Here is a 21,253-nt window from a genome sequence, read left to right as displayed (position 1 = left end):
CACGGGATACACCGAGGCTGCCCATTGGCTGCTGAAAGCTGTTTATCCGCAGCAGGAGCCAATGGCGAGCCGCCTCGCGCAGCCTCTTGGGGGCAGGTAAGGCTCTGGCGCTTGTGGGAGGAAGACTCCCCAAGTGGATGCTGGGCCCAGAAGTGGGGCTCTAGCCCCTGTTCTTCCCCTCCTCCCAGGTTGGTTCAGGCCTCCCAAGGGCGGGGGCACTCTAACCCAAGTCTGCCCCCCACCCATGGTGCTGCTCCCGTCCTCAGAGACAGCCAGGCGAGAACAAAAGCCTACTGTGCCGGGACAAAGGAGAAAGGTCCCACAGGCCCTTGCCCACTCCCAAAGCCTTGGTCGTACCCCCTCGGGACTGCCACCATGGAAACTCCCTCCCACACTTGATAATTGCCCCTGTGGGTGCCTGGGGTGCCTGAGACATGAGCCATCACCAGGACAACGGGGCTGGCTCCGATGCTGGCTTGTGTCCCTACAGTGCCCCTTCCCGGGTGCCTTGCCTCCCTGGGGGCCCTGCCCTGCAGGCGGGAGGGTGGCAGGGCATGGTAGGACTCCGGAGTACTGGGAGAAAGCATCTGGACTCCCACTTCCGCCGTGGATTTTTCAACCTTGCTCGTCCCAGTGGCTGTGCTGGAACACTGGCCTGGCCATTGGTCAGACCCCTGATTTGGAATGTTCTGGTGAAAGCACCACAGGTTGTGGGGGTACACTCACTCTTAACATATGTTCATCTGGTGCTTAGTATGTGCCCGGCCAGGGCCCGGCTCTGGGGCAGACCATCCCGTACCCAAGGAGCCTACCACCTGGAGGAGGGAACACGGAGGTCTAGACCCAGGTCTGCGGAGTTTCCTGGGGGAAATTGAGGCTCAGGAGGGGAGGGGATTTAGCCAAGATCTCGCTGCCCGTGGCAGACCCCAGGTTTACCCCTGCCTCCACATCAGCAGCCGTGAAGCTGCCCCCTACAACTGGGTGCCCACTCAGGTCTGTCCTCCTGGGGGTGCTCTCTCTCCTGCTCCCACCCACTCCCCCGGCCCTGCCCCAGCCTGAGTCCCAGCCCCTCGGAGTGTGGGGCAGCAGCTGGGCCCCCCGGCCTTAAAGAGAGCTTCCAGGGCCCTCCCTCCCTCCTCCCTGCCCCACTAAGGTACCTGTAGCTTAACGATAACCCACTCACCTGCACTTCCCAGAACTCTTTCTCAGATCCCCTCCCCCTCTGCAGGCAGCACAGATCGCCTCACTAGAGAAAGGGGAAATGGAGTGCCCAGCCCAAGATCACCATTAAGGGCAGAGCCCCTAGAGTTCAGGGCTCTGTGCCTTCTGGACAACACCTTAGCCTTAGGGCATCGAATGCAGTCTCAGGCTCTGTAGCAGGTACGGTGGGGGGACCTACCCTTGGGGTCTGCTCCTAGACTCCCTGCCCTCCAAGGGCTCAGTTCTTCTGCTCGGAGGGTGGGGAAGCAGGAAAGCAGCAGCCTCGGCCCTGGGCCCCGGAATCTGTCGTGAGGCTGGGAGGGGGGCCATGGTGACAGTGGGTCCCACTGGTTATAGACCTTAGGGGCAAATGGTCTCCGGCAGGACTCCTCCAGCTAGGGCTGAATCAATGCCTTTTCGGCTCAGGGAAGCATTTTTTGGGCAGGTGCCATTATCAAACATCTACATGGGGAGCCTGAGCTGGGTAGGGTGTGGGGGTGTCAGACCAGGAGAGAACTAGCACCCTCCTCATGTGAACACTTCTGCACACATTGTCTTCACAAGACCATGCTAGCTCCTACAGCACCCGTGTGCTAGTTGGGAAAAGACACCTCTCCTCCAGGCACATGCAGCCCTGTGTGGCAAAGGGGAAGTGACCACTCAGCTGGGTACCTTTGTGCAGTGAGCAATCTGAACAACCATAGTCAGTAAACCTGGCAGCCCCCGCTCCCGACAAACCTGCTTGGAAGGCGGCTCGGGGAAGGCAAACCATGTATCTGATGGCACTCAGCCTGCAGGGACTGAAGCTGGGATGGCACCCAGAGATGTCTGTTGGCCTGGGTCAGCCCCAGGGACAGGAGTGGGGGCCAAGCAAAAAAGTGGAAGGACAGGGGCCCCTGGCTGGCTCAATTGGAAGAGCATGCAACTCTTGATCTTGGGGTCGTTGAGTTTGAGTCCCATGTTGGGTGTAGAGATTACTTAAAAATAAATAAATACACGTTTTTAAAAAGCAGAAGGGCAGATGGATCCCCACCTTGGTCGTGGGGAGGGCCCATGGTCTCCATCTTGCACTGCCACCCACCCCTGAGGTTCCCCATCCCCACGCTGTCCAGAAGCCAGACTCAGACTCCCTGCAAAGTCCCTGCATAGGAATTGTCCTCTTGCACTCTGAGCTTGATTTTCTCCTACAGATAACGAGATAAAAGTTCCCACCCCAGCCCCAAGATCGCTCTATCAGTCACAGTATTATGAGGATGATTGTTCAGTTGATCCGGGCCACAGCTGACACGCTGCCTCTCCTCACCCCACCACTAGCTGGCTAGAGACAGAGCAGAAGCGCTCTGCCAGACCGCTTGCCCCAAGTCCCAGACCTTACCTTTCCTCCTTGCAAGCACAAGGCAAATGCCACAAGAGCTGGTGCCCGGCCAAGGCCCTCTGGGAGTGGGCACAGAACCACACTGCTCTCCATACATGTGTGCACACGCTCTGGCAGATGGAAGACCCCAGCTCTGCCTCTCACCAGCAGTGTGCTCAAGACCTGAGCCGAGATCAAGAGCCGGACACATGGGGCGCCTGGCTGGCTCAGTCGGTTGAATGTCTGACCCTTGATTTTAGCTCAGGTCCTGATCTCAGGGGCGTGGGATCGAGGCCTGCATCTGGCTCCTGCTCAGCACAGAGTCTGCTTGAGATTCTCTCTCCCTCCCCGCGCTTGTGCACTCTCTCTCTCTCAAATAAATTAAAAAAAAATTATTTATTTGAAAGAGAGAGACACAGTGAGAGAGGGAACACAAACAGAGAGAGAACGCCGAGCAGGGAGCCCGATGCAGGGCTCGATCCTAGGACCCTGGGTTCATGACCTGAGCTGAAGGCAGATGCCTAACAACTGAGCCACCCAGGTGCCCCCAAATAAAATCTTAAAAAAAAAAAAAGAGTCGGACTCTTAACCCACTGAGCCACCCAGGTGCCCCCAGAAATGGAATCTTAAACCAGGATCAGGACTCACCTATCAGCACTAGTTAGGTCGTCTGATAGACCTCTGCCATCCCCTAAAGGAAAGCGACCTTGCAAAACCCAATCCGCTGTTTTGCCCAGTACAACTTCCTTGTCTTTGCTCCCTTCTGCCTATAAGTCTTTCATTCTGCACAGCTCCTATGAATCGTTGAATAAAGCCAATCAAATCTTTAAAATTATTCAGTTGAATTTCAGTTTTTTAACTCTTGTTAAGTGCCAAAAGCTCATGCTCCTTGATGACATCTGCGCCCCACCTCTGTTCCCACCAGTGGGATTGCCGTGGCGCTCAGGCTACCCCTGCAGCAAGAGAATGGACTTCTCGAGTGGCCACACCTAATTCCAGGGAGGGCGCCGAGCAGCCAGCCCTGGAAAGCTGTGTGGGGAATGTGGGCTGGGCTGGACGGACTCTGGATGAATCATTTCTTCCCTCGGAGTCCCTTCAGTGGTAGACAGGGGTGGGTCCTCTGTATACCCAAAGCTGTCCCCTCTGCCCCTACGGGTGCCACAGGCCCCTCGGTTCTCTCCCCCGAGCCCAGAAGGCTCTCGGGAACAGCCAGGGAGTCAGTCTCCAGCTCTGAGACAGGCAGGGAGAAGGTGTGGGTTCGAGGCTGTAAGGTGGAGGAATTGTCATAATAGCCTGCATGTGGTGGGTGCACGCAGGACCATGTACTAATCCTCCCCACAGCCCTGTGAGATGGGAACTAGCCCCATTTTAGGCAGGAGGAAAGTGAGGTTCAGACCAGAAAGGGGACGTGCCCAGGTCCTATGGCTGGAGCTAGGATTGACACCTGCCTACTGTGACACTCAAGGAGAGGGTGTGAGTCTCCGAATTTGTGGCCGTGAGCCAGGTCTCTTGAGGTGTTTTCTGTGGGTGCTTGGGTGAATGCACCTGGGTGTAAGGTTGTGTGTCTTGGGGAGACTGGGTGTAATTGCCGGTGTCCAGCCGACGTGGGTGTCCATGGGCAAGACAGATCCCGTACACACCCCCTTTCCTGGGCTCACATCCACTGGAACCCCACAGCTTGGGCACTCCCTTCCCTCTTGGCCCCCTGCAGGTCAGAGGGTCTCCCAGGAAACTGGAACTGCCCTTGTGGGGTCCTCTTACTGATTGGTCCCTACTCTGGTGGGGGCCAGGAGAGGTGAGGCAGGAACCCCACAGATGTACGGGGACCCGTGCCCAACCCGGCCTTTCTGGGAGAGTCTGCCACAGGGCAGAGTGTTCATGGCTGAGGCAGACTGCTGGGGGCTGGGTGTGCTAGGGAGCTCAGGACTCCATCCAAGGGCAGGACTCCAGACTGTGGGCCCCGACTGCTCTCCTGGCCACCCCTCCCCGAAAGGCCAAGGGCAGCCCTGCGGCGGTCTCTGCCCTCTCCAGCTCTCTCCCTCCGCTCCTCCTCTCTCCCTCTCTCTTTCTTCCAGCCCCCTTCCATTCGGCACTGTCTCTCCCTCTGTCTCCCTCTGTCTCTTCCTGTCCCTGTCCGGGCTCCGTCTTTCCCTCACCGCAGCCCTGTGGCTGTGACCCTCTGTTCCACTTGGTCGGTCTCTCTCCCTGGCCCCACCCTGGAGCCCAGGTGTCGGGCTGGGGGGCGGGTGTCCGGACGCGGGCGGCGGGGCGGCGGGGGGGAGGGTGCCGGCTGGGGCCCCGCGCCGCCCCCGCCCCGCAATGGGCATGTCCCAGTCGCTTCTATATAAAGCGGAGCCGCCCGCTCCCGCTGTGCCGCCGCCGCCGAGCCCCCGCCGCTCCGCGCCGCCCGCCTGCCCCGCCGAGCCGCTGCGGCCCTCCAGGTACCCCGGCTCCTGCCCGCGCCCCGGGGAGAGCCAGGGAGGGGGGCTGCGGGGCCAGGGGTCGCGGGGACCCAGCGCGCCCCCCGCTGGAAGGGCGGGGTGCTAGGACCCCAGCGCTGCCTGGCGCAACCCGCGAGGCGTGAGCTGGGGGGCGGGGGAGGGGTGTCAGGACCCCTGGGGTTCCGGCGGCACAAATCCCACCGCCTCCTTGGGTGGGGGTGGGGCAGCCGTGGACACCTGTCAGGGACGGGACACGGGCGCCTTGGGGGCCACCTCTCCGCCCCTGAGTCTGAGGGGCTGGGCAGTGGGGTACAGACCCGGCTGCCCTGACTCCCTCCTTTGTCTCTTTCCCTCCGTCTCTGCCATCAGTCTCTCAGCCGCTGCACCTGTAAGATGGTGAGTCTCCTCTGCTCCTTCCCCCAAAAGGCCCAAGCCCCTGGCCAGAGGGAGGGCCCAGAGGGCAGGGTTTGGCACCCAAAAACCTCACCCTGGGGGCTCCCCTGTGCAGACAGCTCAGACCTATGACCAGCGGCCCGCACTGTGGTTGACTCTCCGCTCCGGGTGACATGGGACAAGCAGCTGCTGTGTGCCAGGCACTTCCTCTCTCCCCCACCAGCTCCGGGGATGGGCACTGTTGGTCCCCTTTGGCATTCATTCATTCTGCAACATTCACTGAGCCCCTACTATGCATCTGACACCATTCCAGGTTTGGGGACATAGCAAGGCATGAACAGTCTGGGCTCTCAGGGAACACACACCTTCTTCTTCTTTTTGGAACACACCTTCTAAAAGAAGGCACGAGGCTCAGAATTTGGAACTGGTCAGCCTGGAGTCCAGCCCAGATCTCAAGCGCAGGCCTGCCCTCCCGGCCACAGCACACTGTCTTCCCATGACTGAAACCTCACCGGCCTCCTGGGGTGGGACAGGGCAGGTGCCAGGCCCCCACAAGGCCCAAAGAAACCTTGTAACTTACCTAAGGTAGCCCACCCAGGCTGTCCCCCGGAGGACAGGCCCACCTCTGTCCCCACCTGTGGTCACAAAGAGCCTCTGAGCTGCCTCATGTGCGAGTCAGCCAGCCTCAGAGAGGGGCAGGGGTGTAAAATTTCATCCAAAGAAAGCATTTCCATGACTCAGAACATCTGAAAAAAGGGCACGGGCTTTTTCCCCTACCAATGCCTAGCACAGGGCTGGGCACACAGTAGGTCCTCAAGGCCTACTTAGGTGGCAGTGGAAAGATTCACCTACACATTTAGGTCTCAGCAGAGCTCCATGATGGTAGTAGATAGATTACCAAGGCCAGAGAGAAATGAGCAGCTCAAGTGATTGCTTGGTTCATTCGTTCATTTATCCTCAATCAACGTTTATTGAGCAGCTGTGGTGTGCTAGAACTGCTTCGATGAACAAAACAGACCCAAACCTCTGGTCCTGAGAACGAAGCTAGGGCAGACCTTGGTGTGGGATGGGGGGGGGGGCAGTGGTCCAGCCAGCAGCACATTGCTTTCTACGCCCAGCCCCCCGGAGCACTGCACTTATGTTTTACAAACCACCTCTACCTACATGTTCCTGGTGACAGGCCTTCATCCCCTAGCCCAACTCCATCCCCTCCTGGTTCCTAGGACAGTGTCTGCCCTGAACATAACCCAAGGTTAGGGGTGTGGAGGGCTTATACCCTTGGGTGACTTAATGTGCCCTTTGCCCACTCTGCCCAAGACCCACCACTTCTGCCCCTCTCAGCTCTCCCTGGATCCGCTGGGTCCCGAGTGGGACTGCCCCCTGGGCTCCAAGGACCTGGAGGAAGAGGAGGGCCCATGGGGAGGAGGCTCTGGCCTGCCGCCCCCAGGCTGCTTCCCTGGCTCCTGGCACCAGGACGTGGGCCTGGACTGCAAGGGCTCCCTCGAGGGGGCGGAGGCCCGGGCCTGGACTGTCTACTACTATAGCCTCCTGCAGAGCTGTCTGCAGCAAGCCGGCCTTCCGGAGACCCAGGACCGCAGCCAGGTCCCCCGCACAGGTGCCCAAGGGCTCCAGGGAGGGGGGAACCCTGGGAGGGGAGGGGGGCACCCTCAGCCCAGCCTGCTTCCCATCCCTGTCAAGGTCAGCCCCTTCCCCCAGGCTCTGGCTGGATCTGGAGCCAGGGAGGCAAGGCCAGTCAACCTCCGGCAGACAAGCATTGTTTCAAAGGGCATCTGGCACCAGTAAAGTCAGAGATCAAGGCTTCCCTCCTGTCCCCAGAAGACCGAGCCGTGGGATTTGTCATCCGTGTTCTGTGGAGCCAGAGCTTCTATAGACGTGTCTTGGGAGCTGCTGTGGAAGCAGCTAACAGTTGGGACCCAAAACTCCTTCCCTATTTTATCTGTTTTATTTTTATTTATTAATTTTTACATCTGTTTTAAAGATTAGGTGGCCACAAAGGTTTTGTGTGGACAGAAGGTTCACAGCCAGAATACATGAAAATCACAGACTGGGAAACTGAGGCACAGGGACTCCCCCCCCACCGCACTGCATGGGGGCCACGGGTCACAGAGAAAGTCAGTGTCAAAGCCCAGGCTAGAACCCAGCTCTCCAGTCACTCAGCCTCCAGTACCTCCCAGGCTAGCTGCAGAGAGGAGGGAGCAGCCTCACCGGGCGGGATGGGCAGGCAGTTTCCCTTTCCCTTTCCAGCATCTTCTTGTCCTCTCTACCCTTCTCATCCCACACTGGCAAGGACCTGGGGGCCCCTGGGGGGGGGTAGGGCGGGGCTATGGGCAGGGAAGGGTAGGCAGAAAGATAGCAGGGGGAGTCCCTATTGAGCTTGGCAATGTTCTCCCCACCCCCACCCCACCCCCAGGCTGCCCTGGTGCGGAGGTGACCTTATGCGTTCTGGGATCCCCCAGCACCTTTCTGTCCGTGCTGCTGGAGGGTGGGGTCCAGAGCCCGGGTGAGTATGTGCCCAAGTTCCCCCGCCCGCTCCTACAGAAAGGGCAGCCCTGCCCTGGCCCGGCCACATCCCGAAATACCCACTGACTCTGGCAAGTGCCTGCATTCTGCTGGGCCGGCTGCCATGCTCTGAGTGGGGGTGGGTTCTGGGAGCAGCTGCCCCCCCACTACCCAGGGCCCCGGGCTGGAGGCGAAGGACATGGGGGCATTAAGCCTTCCCTGGCCTTCCGTGGCCAGCAACCCTCCTCCCTCTGCCCACAGGAAACATGCTCCTCTGCCTGTCCCCTACTTGGCTGACGAAGGTGCCGGCACTTGGGCAGTCGGGCGAGGCGGTCCTGCTGGTGTCCAAGGCTGTGAGCTTCCACCCAGGGGGCCTGACATTCCTGGATGACTTTGTCCCCCCACGCCGAGCCACCTACTTCCTGGCGGGCCTGGGGCTGGGACCTGGCCGGGGTCGAGAGGCAGCTGAACTTGCCCGTGACCTGACCTGTCCCACCGGAGCCTCGGCTGAGCTGGCCCGGCTGCTGGAGGACAGGCTGCTGACAAGGCGACTGCTGGCTCAGCACGGAGGTGTGGCCGTACCAGCTACCCTGGCTTTCACCTATAAGCCCCCGGCACTGCTGCGGGCGGGGGAGGCCGGCCCGGGCCTACGGCTGGTGGAGCTGAGTGGCAAAGAGGACCAGCAGACACTGGTGAAGGAGGAAGTAGGGGCCTTTCTGCACTCCGGGGCCCTGGCTGATGCCCTGCAGGTAACAGGCTCCTGCCTCCGAGGACCCATGCACGGTTACCCAGTCCTGCTGGGAAGCTGTCCCCAACTTGGAGCCCTCCTGCTGGCGTCTCTCTCTGGGGCAATCCCCTCCCTTCTTACCTCCGTTTACACGTCGCATCCTACGGTACCCCACAGGTCCACGGGGTGGTAAGGAGACCCCCTTCCCCTCCCTGCTGCAGGTGGCCGTGAAGCTCAGTGGCTGGCGCTGGCGGGGCCGGCAGGCACTGCGTGTGTACCCTCGAGTGGAGCTGAGCACGGTGGTGGACACGGTGCTGGCGTTGCTGGAGAAACTGGAGGAGGAGGAGAGTGTCCTGGTGGAGGCTGTGTGCCCACCTGCCCGGCTACCCTTCCCAGGTGAGAGCCACCTGGGCCAGCCAGGAGTGGGAGCTTGGCTCGCCCTCCTGGCTGCTCTGTGCCGGGCTCAGGCCTCACCGTCCTTCCCCAGGCAGTCCCCCACCTGGCCCTGAGCTGGCTGTGCGCATCTGTGCTGTGGTATGTCGGACACAGGGTGACAGGCCCCTGCTGAGCAAGGTGAGCGTGGCCCAGGCTTAGGTCCTGGCCCTGTCGCCACACCCCAGCCCAGCCCTAATGAACTGCTGAGGGCCTGGGGCAGAGAGAAGGCATAATCTTTGGGGGGGAATCCTGGTGGCCTCTAGGAGGACTCCTGGGTCTGACGCTTTTTCCCCTCCCTTTCCACCCTTCCTGCCTCAGGAGCTCTGCCTGGTACGGGGTACCAGGGCCCAGGGCTGAATCCTCTTACCCACAGAAGAGGCTGACCCAGGGTCTCTGAACTGCCAGTGTCTGGAGTCCTTTAGGAGGGGCCTCCAAGCCGGGGAACTCAAGGCAGCTTGAGGACCCTCCTGGGAACACAGCTCTGAGCCAACCTGAGGGACAGTCTGTCAACCCTGCCCTCCTGGAGGTCTAGGGTGGCAGAGGCCCCAGGGCCTGCAGGAGCTAGGAGCAAGCGTGCTTGGAGCCTTCAAGGAGCAGAGACCCCGGCTGGGCCTGGAAGCCTGGGTAGAATCCCCTTAGGGTCTAAAGGACCAGAGGGGCAGTGGTGGGGGAAAGTGGTTTGTGCAGCGGAAGTCACAGAGGAGGACTGGGCTACTTGAATGGCTAGTAAGAGGTCTGGCCTGGACCTCGGCACCAGGGTAGGTGTTCAGGGGAAGGGTGTGGGGGGTGGTATTAGTCCTGGGGCGGCTCCTCCTGGGCCAACACCCTCAGCCACACCCTGCCCAGGTGGTGTGCAGCGTGGGCCGTGAGGACCGGCCTCTGCGGCACCAGAGCTCCTTGCCACAGACGCTGGAGGCGGCACTGGCCCGGTGCGGCCTGGGTGAGGCGGGACAGGTGGCGGTCGTGCGACGGCGCGTCAAGGCGGCGGCCGAGGCCGCGCTGGCCGCCGTGCTGGCCCTGGAGGCCGGCCTGAGCGCTGAGCAGCGCGGGGGGCGCCGGGCCCGCACGGACTTCCTCGGTGAGTGCGCACGGCCCGGGCGGGGGTCGGGGGCCGGGGGCCGGGGCCCGGGGGCCGGGGGCGAGGCCGGAGGGCAGCCCGCGCTGAGCCCGCGCCCCCCGCCCGGCCCAGGCGTGGACTTCGCGCTGACGGTGGAAGGCCGCGTGCTGACCCCCGTGGCCCTGGAGCTGAACAGCGGCCTGTGTCTGGAGGCGTGCGGCGCGCTCGAGGGGCTGTGGGCCGCGCAGCGCCCGCGGTCGGCGGCCGAGGACGCGGCGGCCGCGCCGCTCGTGGAGACCATGCTGCGGCGGTCCGCGCACTGCCTCGTGGAGGGCAAGCAGCTGCTGCTGATCGGCGCCGGCGGCGTCAGCAAGAAGTTCGTGTGGGAGGCGGCGCGCGACTACGGGCTCAAGGTGGGCGGGGCGCGGGGCGGGGCGCGGGGCGGGGCCGGTCCGAAGTCCCGGCCCCTGTGGTGGAGGCGGCAACCTGGGCGCCCGGGCGCGGAGAGCTTCGGGGCCGGGCCAGCACCGCTGGGGGCGGAGCCTGCGCTGGGCGTGCCCGCTGGGGGCTCTAGAGCCCAGGAGTAGGGGTGGGGCCCGCTGCCCCACCGAGGTTAGAAATTTAAACTTTTTGTATTTACTTATTTGAGAGAGAGCGAGAGTGAGAGAGCACAAGCGGGGGTGGGGAGGCGGCAGCAGAGGGAAAGGGAGAAGCAGGTTCCCTGCTGAGCAAGGAGCCCAGTGCGGGGCTGGATTCCAGGACCCCGAGATCATGACCTGAGCAGAAGGCAGAGGCTTAACTGACTGAGCCACCCAGGCACCCCAGAAGTCTAAACTCTTTTTGGCCGAATTCTGTTTCAGCGAGGTGAAAGAGGACCTCGGGAAGGGCACAGAGCCCCCTCCAGGGCAAAAAGAGCCCAGCGCAGATGGGCTGGAGGGGCGGGGGCGTCATTCAGGGTTAGTACCAGAACCAGGACCTTGAATGCCAGGCTAAGGAGCCTGGCCTATCCTGCAGGAAGGGCAGGCCCTTCGAGGTTGAATTCCTGAGGGCGCGAGTAGGGTGCTGGAGAGCAGCTTACAGGTCCCGAATCAAGTTCACAGCAGTGGCCTCACATTAAAGAATCTGGAGCCATCCATGCAGGCAGAGTAGGCATTCTTTTCTTTTCTTTTTTTTTTTTTTAAGATTTTATTTATTTATTTGACAGAGACAGGCGAGAGGGAACACAAGTAGGGGGAGTGGGAGAGAGAGAAGCTCGATCCCAGGACCCTGGGATCATGACCTGAGCCGGAGGCAGACGCTTAACGACTGAGCCACCCAGCCTCCCCCAGAGTAGGCATTCTTATCCCCCATTGAACAGATAAGAAAACAGAGGCCAGGTTCTTCCTGGCTCTAATCTACCACAATGGTCTCCTCTCCCCTCTTCCACAGTACCACACCCCCTTGGGAATCCACCCCTCCAGCCATTCCTATGCCTCTTCACTCCCTGCCTTGCACACTGTGCTCTCCACTTGGAACGTCTTTCTACTCCTCATGCCGCCAAGTGTTACAGTGCTCACAGCCACGCTCCCCTGTCTCTTCAGGAGCAGCCTCTGCCCGGGGAACCAGCTGCTTTGTGTCTGTGTTCCCCCAGCGGGCAGTGAGATTTGGGGCACAGGGCCCCACTGGATTCCTCCGTGGGCACCCCTGGGGTCAGAACTCTTTGGGTGAATGACGACCAAGAGCACGATGCCCAAAGACACCAGGCCACCTGTCCCTACCCCCACCCTGGTGGTTCCCCTACAAACTGTGGTCAGAGTGAGAGTGAGCCCACCAGCCCTCTCTCTTTGCTCCAGCCCCTCCTGCCCAGATCACACCGTTTCCCTTGTGCCGCCATCTTTCCTCTGGCTGAGTTTTACTCAGCTCCCAGCCTAAGCATTGCCTCCTTTCGGCTGCCTTCCCTCCCCTCCAGGCTGGGTTAGATGTGCCAGTTCTGCACCTTCCATTTAGTCAATCATCAACAAATATTTTTTGAGCCCCTAGAACTGGTGAGTCGGTCTCCGCTGAGGGCCAAAACCATGTTCTAGGCCCCATCCAATCTCCCCAGTGTCCAGCACAGGCTGACCTGGGTGTGTTGTGCTCTGGTGCTTTCTGCAGCTGCACCTGGTGGAGTCGGACCCCAACCACTTTGCATCCCAACTGGTGCAGACTTTCATCCACTTTGATGTGACGGAGCACCGGCGGGATGAAGAGAATGCACGGTTGCTGGCGGAACTGGTGCGGGCCCGTGGCCTGCAGCTGGATGGCTGCTTCTCCTACTGGGACGACTGCCTAGTGCTCACGGCCTTGCTCTGCCAGGAGCTGGGGCTGCCCTGCAGCCCCCCAGCTGCCATGCGCTTGGCCAAGCAGAAGAGCTGCACCCAGCTGCACCTGTTGCGCTGCCATGGCCCACCCTGGCCTGCGCCCTCCGTCCACGCCGTGCCCTGCTGCCCGCTGGAGAGTGAGGCCGATGTGGAGAAGGCCGTCCACCAGGTGCCCCTGCCAGGTGTCATGAAACTGGAGTTCGGGGCAGGCGCAGTGGGTGTGCGGCTGGTGGAGGATGCGCCACAGTGCCACGAACACTTTTCCCAGATTGCCCGCGACCTGCAGGGGGAGGCCGACCACCCTGGCATTGGGCTGGGCTGGGGCAACGCCATGCTGCTGATGGAGTTCATTGAGGGCACCGAGCACGATGTGGACCTGGTGCTGTTTGGTGGGCGACTGCTGGCCGCCTTCGTGTCCGACAACGGCCCCACGAGGCTGCCCGGCTTCACGGAGACGGCAGCCTGCATGCCCACCGGGCTGGCACCCGAGCAGGAGGCCCAGCTGGTGCAGGCAGCCTTCCGCTGTTGCCTGGGCTGTGGGCTGCTGGATGGGGTGTTCAACGTGGAGCTCAAGCTGACTGGGGCTGGGCCGAAGCTCATCGAGATCAACCCTCGCATGGGCGGCTTCTACCTGAGAGACTGGATCCTGGAGCTCTATGGTGTGGACCTGCTGCTGGCAGCAGCTATGGTGGCCTGTGGCCTGCGGCCTGCCTTGCCCACCCACCCACGTGCCCGTGGCCACCTGGTGGGGGTCATGTGCCTGGTGTCCCAGCACTTGCAGGTGCTGAGTTCCACCGCCAGCCGTGAGACCCTGCAGGCTCTTCACGACCAGGGCCTGCTGCGCCTCAATTGGCTGGAGGAGGTCCTGGTGCCGGGCGAATACGAGGAGCCCTACTGCAGTGTGGCCTGTGCTGGGTCCAGCCCGGCTGAGGCTCGCCTCCGCCTGCTGGGCCTCTGCCAGGGTCTGGGCATCGATGGGCCCCACTACCCTGTTGCCCACTTCCTGTCCCACTTCAAATAGTGCCTCTCTTCCTGGACACCTGCCCCAACCCTGGCCTGGCCCCCCCAAGGCCTCAGGTCTGTTCCAGAATAACAGGGCCATTTGACACGAAGGCCTCCTGAGCTTGAGGGCCACAAAAAAAGTATCTGGGGGGGGCCCACTGGCCCCTCTTGCTGTCAGTCCAGCACAGGCCCCAGTCCTGCCCCACGAGTCTAGCCATCGAGAAACAGCAACAGCTGCGTGCATACACACAAGCACACGCACACGCACGCGCGCGCACGCACACACTGCAGGGAGGCGGGAGTCGGGCCCAAACTTAGCCCCTCTTTGTCATCCCTCCAGGTCTGTCTCTCCTCCTGCAGCCTACAGGAAGAGAGAAGCTGGCTGGCCCCTGGCCTTGGACAAATCCCACAAAAGCCTGAGATGAAACGCCCTGTCTTCTTACTCTTAACCCTCATTTAGCAAATTCCAGGATATTTCTAGAGCCCGCTGACAACTTTTGGCAGTGCCCTGCTTGCCTCATTTGGCCTGAGCAGTAGAATCAGGTGCCCTGGGGTCAGCAGGAACCATCTCCTCTCCAGGCAGACACTATTGCCCCATTCTACAGATGAGGAAACAGGCTCAGAGAGGAACAACCATTGCCTCAAGGTCACACCACAGGAGCTGGGGGGTCAAGGGACAAGATACAGGGTCCAGGTTTCCACTTTTACTAAGTCTTATGTGCCCGCTCAGCTTCTAAACCCCACTCACCTCCCTGCCCTCATTCATATGTGACCTTAAGACAAGTGAACGCCCCCTCCCATGCAGCACACACCTTCTCCACCAAGCTTTGGTGCTTTGGCCTCTGGCATAACTAACCGGCATTGGCAGAGGAGAGTCTACACTCCCTTCCTGATTCAGGGGAGTCTGCTTCAATAACTCTGCCCCTGTGCAGCGCAGGACCTGGGGCTCGCTCCACAAGCATCCCTCTCCAAATAAAGGCTTATGAACTAATGAAAGGTCTGGCATGTGGTTCTTGCAACTTGGACAATACCCCTCAGGCTCAGCTAGATGGGAGTTGGGGATGGGAGGAGGGAGAGGTGGCTAGGGGACACCTGTAGCATCTGGAGCTAAGGATAAAACACCCTACTGGCCAGGTCTCTGTGTTGGAGGGGCCTGCCATGGTCACACAACGGGACCCAAACCTGAGGGTCCCTGGAGGGTGGAATTGCAACCAGAGGGCCACATCCAACTAAACAACCCTCTTCCAGCCTGGAGACCTGAGTTCTGTCCAGCTGAGTTCATATTTAGCCTCCCCATCCAACTGGAATGCACATCCAGACAGCCTCCAACAGTCAGAACTCATCCAAGACCTAGTGTGGCCCAAATTCACCCCTACAGAGCTCCAGGCAACGAGAATCCATGCCCAAATCTAAAGTCACAGACCAGGTTTTGTGTATTCATTCATTCAGTCATTCATTCATTATTTTAACGAAGTTTCATTACGTGCCTATTCTGTATCAGATAGCAAAATTACTAAATGTACTTAAATTGGCAACGAAGCAAACTCCAGCACAAACCCATATTTACGGGTGTTATCAGTGAGACCCAAACCCTTTCTGGCAAGAACCTGGCAAAAAAGCCCAGCCTGACCTGAGCGTGGGGCAGTCACCCCGTAAGTGTTCTAATTTGCAGGGTCCTTGAGGCAGGTGTCACGTTAGGGAGACTGTGATGCAGCCGCCTCTCAGGGGCGAACAGAGAGACGCGACCTGCCTTTCGCCGCCCCGCCACCCAGCCAGCGCACAGCTTAAACCGGGCTGGGGATTAAATTTACACACATACCTGCACGTGCTTCTGCCCCATCCAAACTCAAACTCTCCCCAGAACCAAGATGAGCGCCTTCTAGGCTTCCCTTGTCCGGTGCCACCCCCGGGGAGCAGTGCTGCGAAGACTGAGGGTCCCGTCAAAGAGTGTTAGACCGGCTTTGGCAGCCCGGCACTGTGGAACTACAGTTCCCGAGAGGCCTTGCGCCGGGCGCCATCTTTTCGCCCCGCCAGACTAAGGGGCCGGCTGGAGGGAGGGGGGAGCCTCATGCGTCATCGGCGCGCGGGGCCGCGGTCGCGGAATGATAACGTACAACACCCCCGCCCCGCCCCCCGGGCTGTCAGTCTGAGCGCGGCCAAGCACGGGCCGAGGGGCCCGCCGGGCCGGCGCCGCTATGGCGGCCGTGTTTGACCTGGACCTGGAGACGGAGGAAGGCAGCGAGGGCGAGCCAGAGTTGAGCCCCTCGGTGAGTGGTCCTCCCGGGCGCGGCTCGATCCCGGAGCCGATCCCATCCTCCAGGCGGTGGACTCGCCCTGGCTTCCCCCAGCCAGAGCGTCTCTGAGCCCGGCCCCTATTAAGCTCTGACCCACCCTCACTCACCCCGACCTGTCTTCCAGGCCCCAGCCCTTACCCTGGTTCTCCCTTTTCTGCCCTGGACCTCTCCTCCCCATTGCTGGCCCATCGCCCGCCAGCTCCCATTCCTGACCCCCTCCTCTCCTGGGCCAAGTAGTCCAGCTTGAGGGGGAGGGATCCCGGTGCCTTCCTTGGCTCTTACCCCTCGGTTTCTCACAGGACGTGTGTCCCCTTGCCGAGTCGAGGGCGGCTGGCCTGGAGTGAGTGAGGGTTGTGTTGGGGGAGGAGGGTATGGGCTGGGGAGGGAGACATGGGGAGTACTGGAGCCTTGCCCCCATTAACTTCTTGTGTTAATAGGCCTGTGGGACACTGTGAGGAGGTGGAGCTGACTGAGACCAGTGTGAACCTAGGCCCTGAGCGCATCGGGCCCCACTGCTTTGAGCTGCTGCGTGTGCTGGGCAAGGGGGGCTATGGCAAGGTACTGGCCTTCCTTCCTCACTGGTCTCCCTGCCTCAGTCTTGCCGCAGCAAAGGGTCTCAAAACAAATTAGACTTGTAAATCAGCTGAGCCTCCATAGAACGCTGAGGTAAAAACATAAAGCAGGGAAAGGCCGATCCTCTCAGAATCAGACTTGACATCTTTACTGCCCCACCCTTGGGTGGGCCTAGGCCTCTGGGTCTCAATGCCAGAGCTTCAGGGTGGAGCTTTTTGAAGACAGGATGTGGAGAGGGAGGTTGATCCTGTCTCCCCTGCCCTACAGGTGTTCCAAGTGCGAAAGGTGCAGGGCACCAACTTGGGCAAAATATATGCCATGAAAGTCCTGAGGAAGGTGAGTCATTTGTTCAGCCAACAAATCCTTGCTCGGTGGCTGCCGTCCTCCATGCGCTACTCCAGGCTTCCGGAAGACAGTAGTGAACATGATGGAGGAGATGGCCCCTGTCTCGGGCATTGGCTGGTTTATTGTCAGTTGTGGTTGTGTTGTTTTGCAGTAATTCCCAACCGTGGGCAATATTGCCTCTACGTTTTTGAGTCACGACTAAATAGGGGTGCTACTGGCATCTAGTGGGTAGAGGCCAGGGCTGCTGCTAAACATCCTACGATGTACAGGACAGCACCCACAGCAAAGGATTATCTGCCTGAAATGTCATTAGTGCCAAAGCAGAGAGGTACCTCTAGAGGATAAATCAGTCCTTGAGAAGGATGATCACTGGTAGCGGAATTATGGAGAAATAGAATGGAGCGATAAAGGGTGGCAGGAGGGTAATGGCTGGAGGGACTAAAGGCGCCCGGGGTGCCCACCTTCTGATTGATCCCGCCTCTTCAGGCCAAAATTGTGCGCAACGCCAAGGACACAGCACACATGCGGGCTGAACGGAACATTCTAGAGTCAGTGAAGCACCCCTTCATTGTGGAACTGGCCTATGCCTTCCAGACTGGTGGCAAACTCTACCTCATCCTCGAGTGTCTCAGTGGTATGAGCAGGGGCCCAGCCAGGGAACCAGGGCCAGGGAACCAGCCAGGAAGCACTGGGAGCTCTGGGGGAAGCCTGGAGAGATGTGGTGTGTAGAATGGCTAGGGGGCCCCCACGCCCATCCATTCGTGTGTCCATCCGTCCCTTCATTCATTCATTCAGCAAACGTCTGTCCAGCACCTATTTTGTCCCTCACCTGTATTGGGGGTGGACGGGAACGGTGGGAGTTCGTGCAGAAATCCAGTGGCTTGTTTTGTCCATTTCCACTACCCCTTCATGGCCTGTTCCTCTCTCCTGTATGCCCTGTGTCCAGTTGGGTCCCAGATCCCGCTGGTTCATTCTCAGCAGTGTCCTTCATACTCTCCACTCTCCTGAGGGAGGGCAGGGGTCACAGTTGTTCCTAACTGGGCCTGAGGCCTTCAGCTCACCCTCTTCCATGAACGCCCAGGGTCATCGTCTCAGCACGGAATTGGCCCCGACCCTCCTACTCACAATCACACGGCTCTTTGTAACTGCCCCGGTGAAGCCTGGCCTCCTTGGCCTGGTGCCCCCTGTTGGCCGTGAAGCGGTTGGGGCCCACTCGCCGCCAGGTCCTGTCTGCACGGATGAGCCCTGTGAGCTCCAGTGCCCGTGTCCATCTCAGCAGCCCCTCGATTCTCACTGTTACCATGGGCTGTGTCCCCTCACGCTGGGAGTCCTTTGCCTCCTCTGTGATATTTTTTGCATTAAGCTCCTGGAGCTGTTGCCTCAGTCTGGCATATTAGAGCACCTGTGTGCATGTCTGTCTCCCCATTAGACTGAGCATCCTGAGGGCAATGGCTGGGTCTCCTCATCTCTGTGTCCCCAGCTTCACCCAGCACAGGGCCAGACACCCGAGTAGGCGTCGGTAGATGTTTGCTGAATTGAATTGAATCCCCACGGCAGCTCTGTGAGGCAGGTAGGGCCGGAATTATGAGTCCCACTCTCCCCAAGAAGAAACTGAGATTCAGAGAGCAAAGATGCTTGTTCCCAGCACACAGCTGCTGACATGTTTGTATCACAGGCGGTGAGCTCTTCACGCATCTGGAGCGAGAGGGCATCTTCCTGGAAGACACGGCCTGGTGGGTGTTCCTTCCTGCCTCTCTGCAGGGGCTCCAGGGATCCCCTTCCCCCAGAGCCCAGTCCCTTGCCTACCCTTGCCTTCACCCTGTCCTGTCTCTGCAGTTTCTACCTGGCAGAGATCACACTGGCCCTGGGCCATCTCCACTCCCAAGGCATCATCTACCGGGACCTCAAACCTGAGAACATCATGCTCAACAGCCAGGGTGCGCATGTGTGCACACCCCCCGCCCAGCCCCGTGTAGCTGCATATGTTGGGTTGGAATCTGCAGGGAGGGCTGAGGAGCACCACACAGTAGGCCAGGGCCCTGACCACCCCTTCCAACATCTTCCTCAGGCCACATCAAACTGACAGACTTTGGACTCTGCAAGGAGTCGATCCATGAGGGCGCCGTCACCCATACTTTCTGTGGCACCATTGAGTACATGTAAGCGGCAGCTGGCTGGGACCAGGGGTTGGGAGGACTGCCAGGAAGGGCCCGGCCTGGCTGATGGTTTCCCCTGGCCCCCAGGGCCCCTGAGATTCTGGTACGCAGTGGCCACAACCGGGCGGTGGACTGGTGGAGCCTGGGGGCCCTGATGTATGACATGCTCACTGGATCGGCAAGTCCAGCCTCCTTGGGAGGAGGGGCGGTGGGGAGGGGGGTGGGAGGGGGGTCCTCATCCTGGGCCAGGGCCAGGGCCTGGGGGGAGGCCCGCAAGTCTCCTCTCACCCTCTGCTTTCTCCAGCCACCCTTCACTGCAGAGAACCGGAAGAAAACCATGGACAAGATCATCAAAGGGAAGCTGACGCTGCCCCCCTACCTCACCCCGGATGCCCGGGACCTTGTCAAAAAGGTGGGCTCCTCCAGTGCCTGGGCCAGCCCCCAGTGTCTTCTAGGCCCTGTATGGAATCCTGAGTTTCTCTGGGCTGTGGGACACCCCGGCCTGTGCAGTATGCCTTTGGGATGAAAGAGCACTGGTTTTGGGGTCCAAGACGCTGAGCTTGGGCCTTCACTCTGTTGCAGACCAGCTGATGACCCTGCTGCACACACTCCTAGTCCCAAGTCTTAATCAGCAGAACATTCACGATGAGCTAGCTGCTCTCCCATCGAGAAGGCATTCGTTAGGGGTAAAAGTGGGAGGCGAGGCTTGGAGATTGGATCCCACTGCAGTGCCCTAGTGCCCCCAGTGACCGGGTGCCTTTGCGAAGGCTTCACGCGGAAGGGCCCGTTAGACCAAACCTTGGAAGGCCTAAGGTTGTCCGTAGGTGGAGACCACACTCTGGAGGCCTTCTCCCCACCACCACACACACACATACACAGACACACACACACAGCTCACCTTTCCCTGCCCAGGCCAGTCTCCAGGAACATGGAGGAACACACAGTCAGTGCCTCTCCCCCAGACAGACCCTCACCCTCTGCCCTTGTCGTGCAGTTTCTGAAGCGGAATCCTGGCCAACGGATCGGGGGTGGCCCTGGGGATGCTGCTGATGTGCAGGTGGGTCTGGGACCACCAGGAGGGGGCAGGGCTGAGCCCCCAAAGGTGCCAGGGGGCAGGCAAGGCCTTAGGGCAGAGGGAGTTACTGAGGGAGCCAAGGAGGGTGAAATGATGAGATGTTTGGGGGCCCTCTACCCACAGAGGCACCCCTTCTTCCGGCACATTAATTGGGACGACCTCCTGGCTCGCCGCATCGACCCCCCTTTCAGGCCTTCTCTGGTAAGCGGAGGACCCATTAGTCTGGGGGCAGGTGGAGGACCCGTCCTGGATGCCCCCGACCCCTCCTCCCCGCTCGGGTCTACCCACAGCAGTCAGAGGAGGACGTGAGCCAGTTTGACTCCCACTTCACGCGGCAGACGCCAGTGGACAGTCCCGATGATACGGCCCTCAGCGAGAGCGCCAACCAGGCCTTCCTGGTGAGGTCCCGGGGGGCCTGAGGGTTATGGGGGCCCGGGCAGGATTGTGGCTAAGGAGTGGTGGACACTGAGTGTCATCCGGCCCTGCCTTCGCTCCCCCCCCCCCCCCCCCCCGCCCAGGGCTTCACATATGTGGCACCCTCCGTCCTGGACAGCATCAAGGAGGGCTTCTCCTTCCAGCCCAAGCTGCGCTCCCCCAGGCGCCTCCACAGCAGCCCCCGGACCCCGGTCAGGTACCACAGGACAGAGGGGAGTGTGTAGCTGAGGCAGGGGTCCGGCCAGGGCTGCCTCTCAGTGCTAGTCTCTGTTTTCCCATCCACAGCTGGGGACCCCTTGTGGTGGGGGCTGCCTGGCTGGGCACTTGACCTCACAGCCTCTGTGCCTGGGGGTGGGGGTGGGGGGACATCGGCCCTCTGACCCCGGCGCCAGTCCGTGCTGATCACCTTGGTTTCCCCTGCAGCCCCCTGAAGTTCTCGCCCTTTGAGGGATTCCGGCCCGGCTCTGGCCCACCGGAGCCCTCGGAGCCCCCTCTACCTCCTCTCCTGCCGCCGCCGCCACCACCACCCTCGAGCACCGCCCCCCTCCCCATCCGACCCCCCTCAGGGACCAAGAAGTCTAAGAGGGGCCGTGGGCGCCCAGGGCGCTAGGAGGATGGGCGGCCGTGAGGGCAAGCGGGGCCCTGGGCCAGTTCCAGAGACCTGGAGGCGTGTCTAGGGGTACAGGAGTGAGTGTGCGTGAGAGCGTGTCTCTGTTGGGGGTGGCTGTGGCCCTGAACCATGCCCGCGAAGGGCCACAGGCTCTGGCTGTCAGGGGAGTGGCCTCGCCGCCCAGCTGGCCCGCAGTTGAGCTGTGCCCTTGGAGAATTAAAACACTGAATCATGGCCCTGACCTGGCTCTTCCCTTGGACCTCTGGGGGCAGGATTGGGTTGGGGCTGTGCCAGGAG

The 21,253-nt window shown here is 60.7% G+C and overlaps 2 protein-coding genes across 11 annotated transcripts; both read left to right on the top strand.

The window, feature by feature from the left end:
* The first annotated feature begins 4,920 nt into the window (after positions 1 to 4,920).
* CARNS1 (carnosine synthase 1) lies at positions 4,921 to 14,464 on the top strand. 4 transcript variants are annotated; one of them, XM_081797682.1, is made up of 10 exons: positions 4,921 to 4,995; positions 5,365 to 5,391; positions 6,730 to 7,003; positions 7,820 to 7,909; positions 8,170 to 8,657; positions 8,857 to 9,031; positions 9,123 to 9,208; positions 9,917 to 10,148; positions 10,260 to 10,540; positions 12,261 to 14,464. In XM_081797682.1, the coding sequence occupies exons 2-10, from the start codon at positions 5,389 to 5,391 to the stop codon at positions 13,485 to 13,487; spliced, it is 2,856 nt and encodes a 951-aa protein (XP_081653808.1). In that variant the 5' UTR covers positions 4,921 to 4,995; positions 5,365 to 5,388; the 3' UTR covers positions 13,488 to 14,464. The 4 variants fall into 4 exon arrangements, with proteins under 4 accessions (XP_081653808.1, XP_081653810.1, XP_081653809.1 ...); XM_081797684.1 differs by lacking the exon at positions 6,730 to 7,003; XM_081797683.1 differs by lacking the exon at positions 7,820 to 7,909.
* Positions 14,465 to 15,597: 1,133 nt separating this feature from the next.
* RPS6KB2 (ribosomal protein S6 kinase B2) lies at positions 15,598 to 21,190 on the top strand. 7 transcript variants are annotated; one of them, XM_031022662.2, is made up of 15 exons: positions 15,598 to 15,735; positions 16,062 to 16,102; positions 16,200 to 16,320; positions 16,603 to 16,671; positions 17,167 to 17,314; positions 18,356 to 18,413; positions 18,517 to 18,617; positions 18,749 to 18,839; positions 18,924 to 19,014; positions 19,141 to 19,248; positions 19,831 to 19,893; positions 20,035 to 20,112; positions 20,205 to 20,309; positions 20,430 to 20,542; positions 20,770 to 21,190. In XM_031022662.2, exons 1-15 carry the CDS (start codon positions 15,664 to 15,666, stop codon positions 20,954 to 20,956), a joined length of 1,446 nt encoding a protein of 481 aa, XP_030878522.1. In that variant the 5' UTR covers positions 15,598 to 15,663; the 3' UTR covers positions 20,957 to 21,190. The 7 variants fall into 7 exon arrangements, 5 of the variants coding, with proteins under 5 accessions (XP_030878522.1, XP_006751449.1, XP_081653803.1 ...); XM_006751386.3 differs by having other exon boundaries at positions 20,202 to 20,309; XM_081797677.1 differs by lacking the exon at positions 20,430 to 20,542.
* The last annotated feature ends 63 nt before the right edge of the window (positions 21,191 to 21,253 follow it).

The sequence above is a fragment of the Leptonychotes weddellii genome, chromosome 11, assembly GCF_054177405.1.
Source record: "Leptonychotes weddellii isolate Sample4059 chromosome 11, ASM5417740v2, whole genome shotgun sequence".
Lineage (NCBI taxonomy): Eukaryota > Metazoa > Chordata > Mammalia > Carnivora > Phocidae > Leptonychotes > Leptonychotes weddellii.
The sequence above is the reverse complement of the archived record's forward strand: the minus strand, read 5'-3'. Positions and strand labels throughout refer to the sequence as shown.

Coding starts and splice junctions, on each gene's coding strand:
- CARNS1 (XM_081797682.1), top strand. Junction 9,032..9,122: donor TGCCCGGCTACCCTTCCCAG/GTGAGAGCCACC, acceptor GTCCTTCCCCAG/GCAGTCCCCCACCTGGCCCT. Junction 10,541..12,260: donor CGCGCGACTACGGGCTCAAG/GTGGGCGGGGCG, acceptor TGCTTTCTGCAG/CTGCACCTGGTGGAGTCGGA.
- RPS6KB2 (XM_006751386.3), top strand. CDS start 15,664: ATGGCGGCCGTGTTTGACCTGGACCTGGAGACGGAGGAAGGCAGCGAG. Junction 17,315..18,355: donor CATCCTCGAGTGTCTCAGTG/GTATGAGCAGGG, acceptor TTTGTATCACAG/GCGGTGAGCTCTTCACGCAT. Junction 18,618..18,748: donor CATCATGCTCAACAGCCAGG/GTGCGCATGTGT, acceptor CATCTTCCTCAG/GCCACATCAAACTGACAGAC.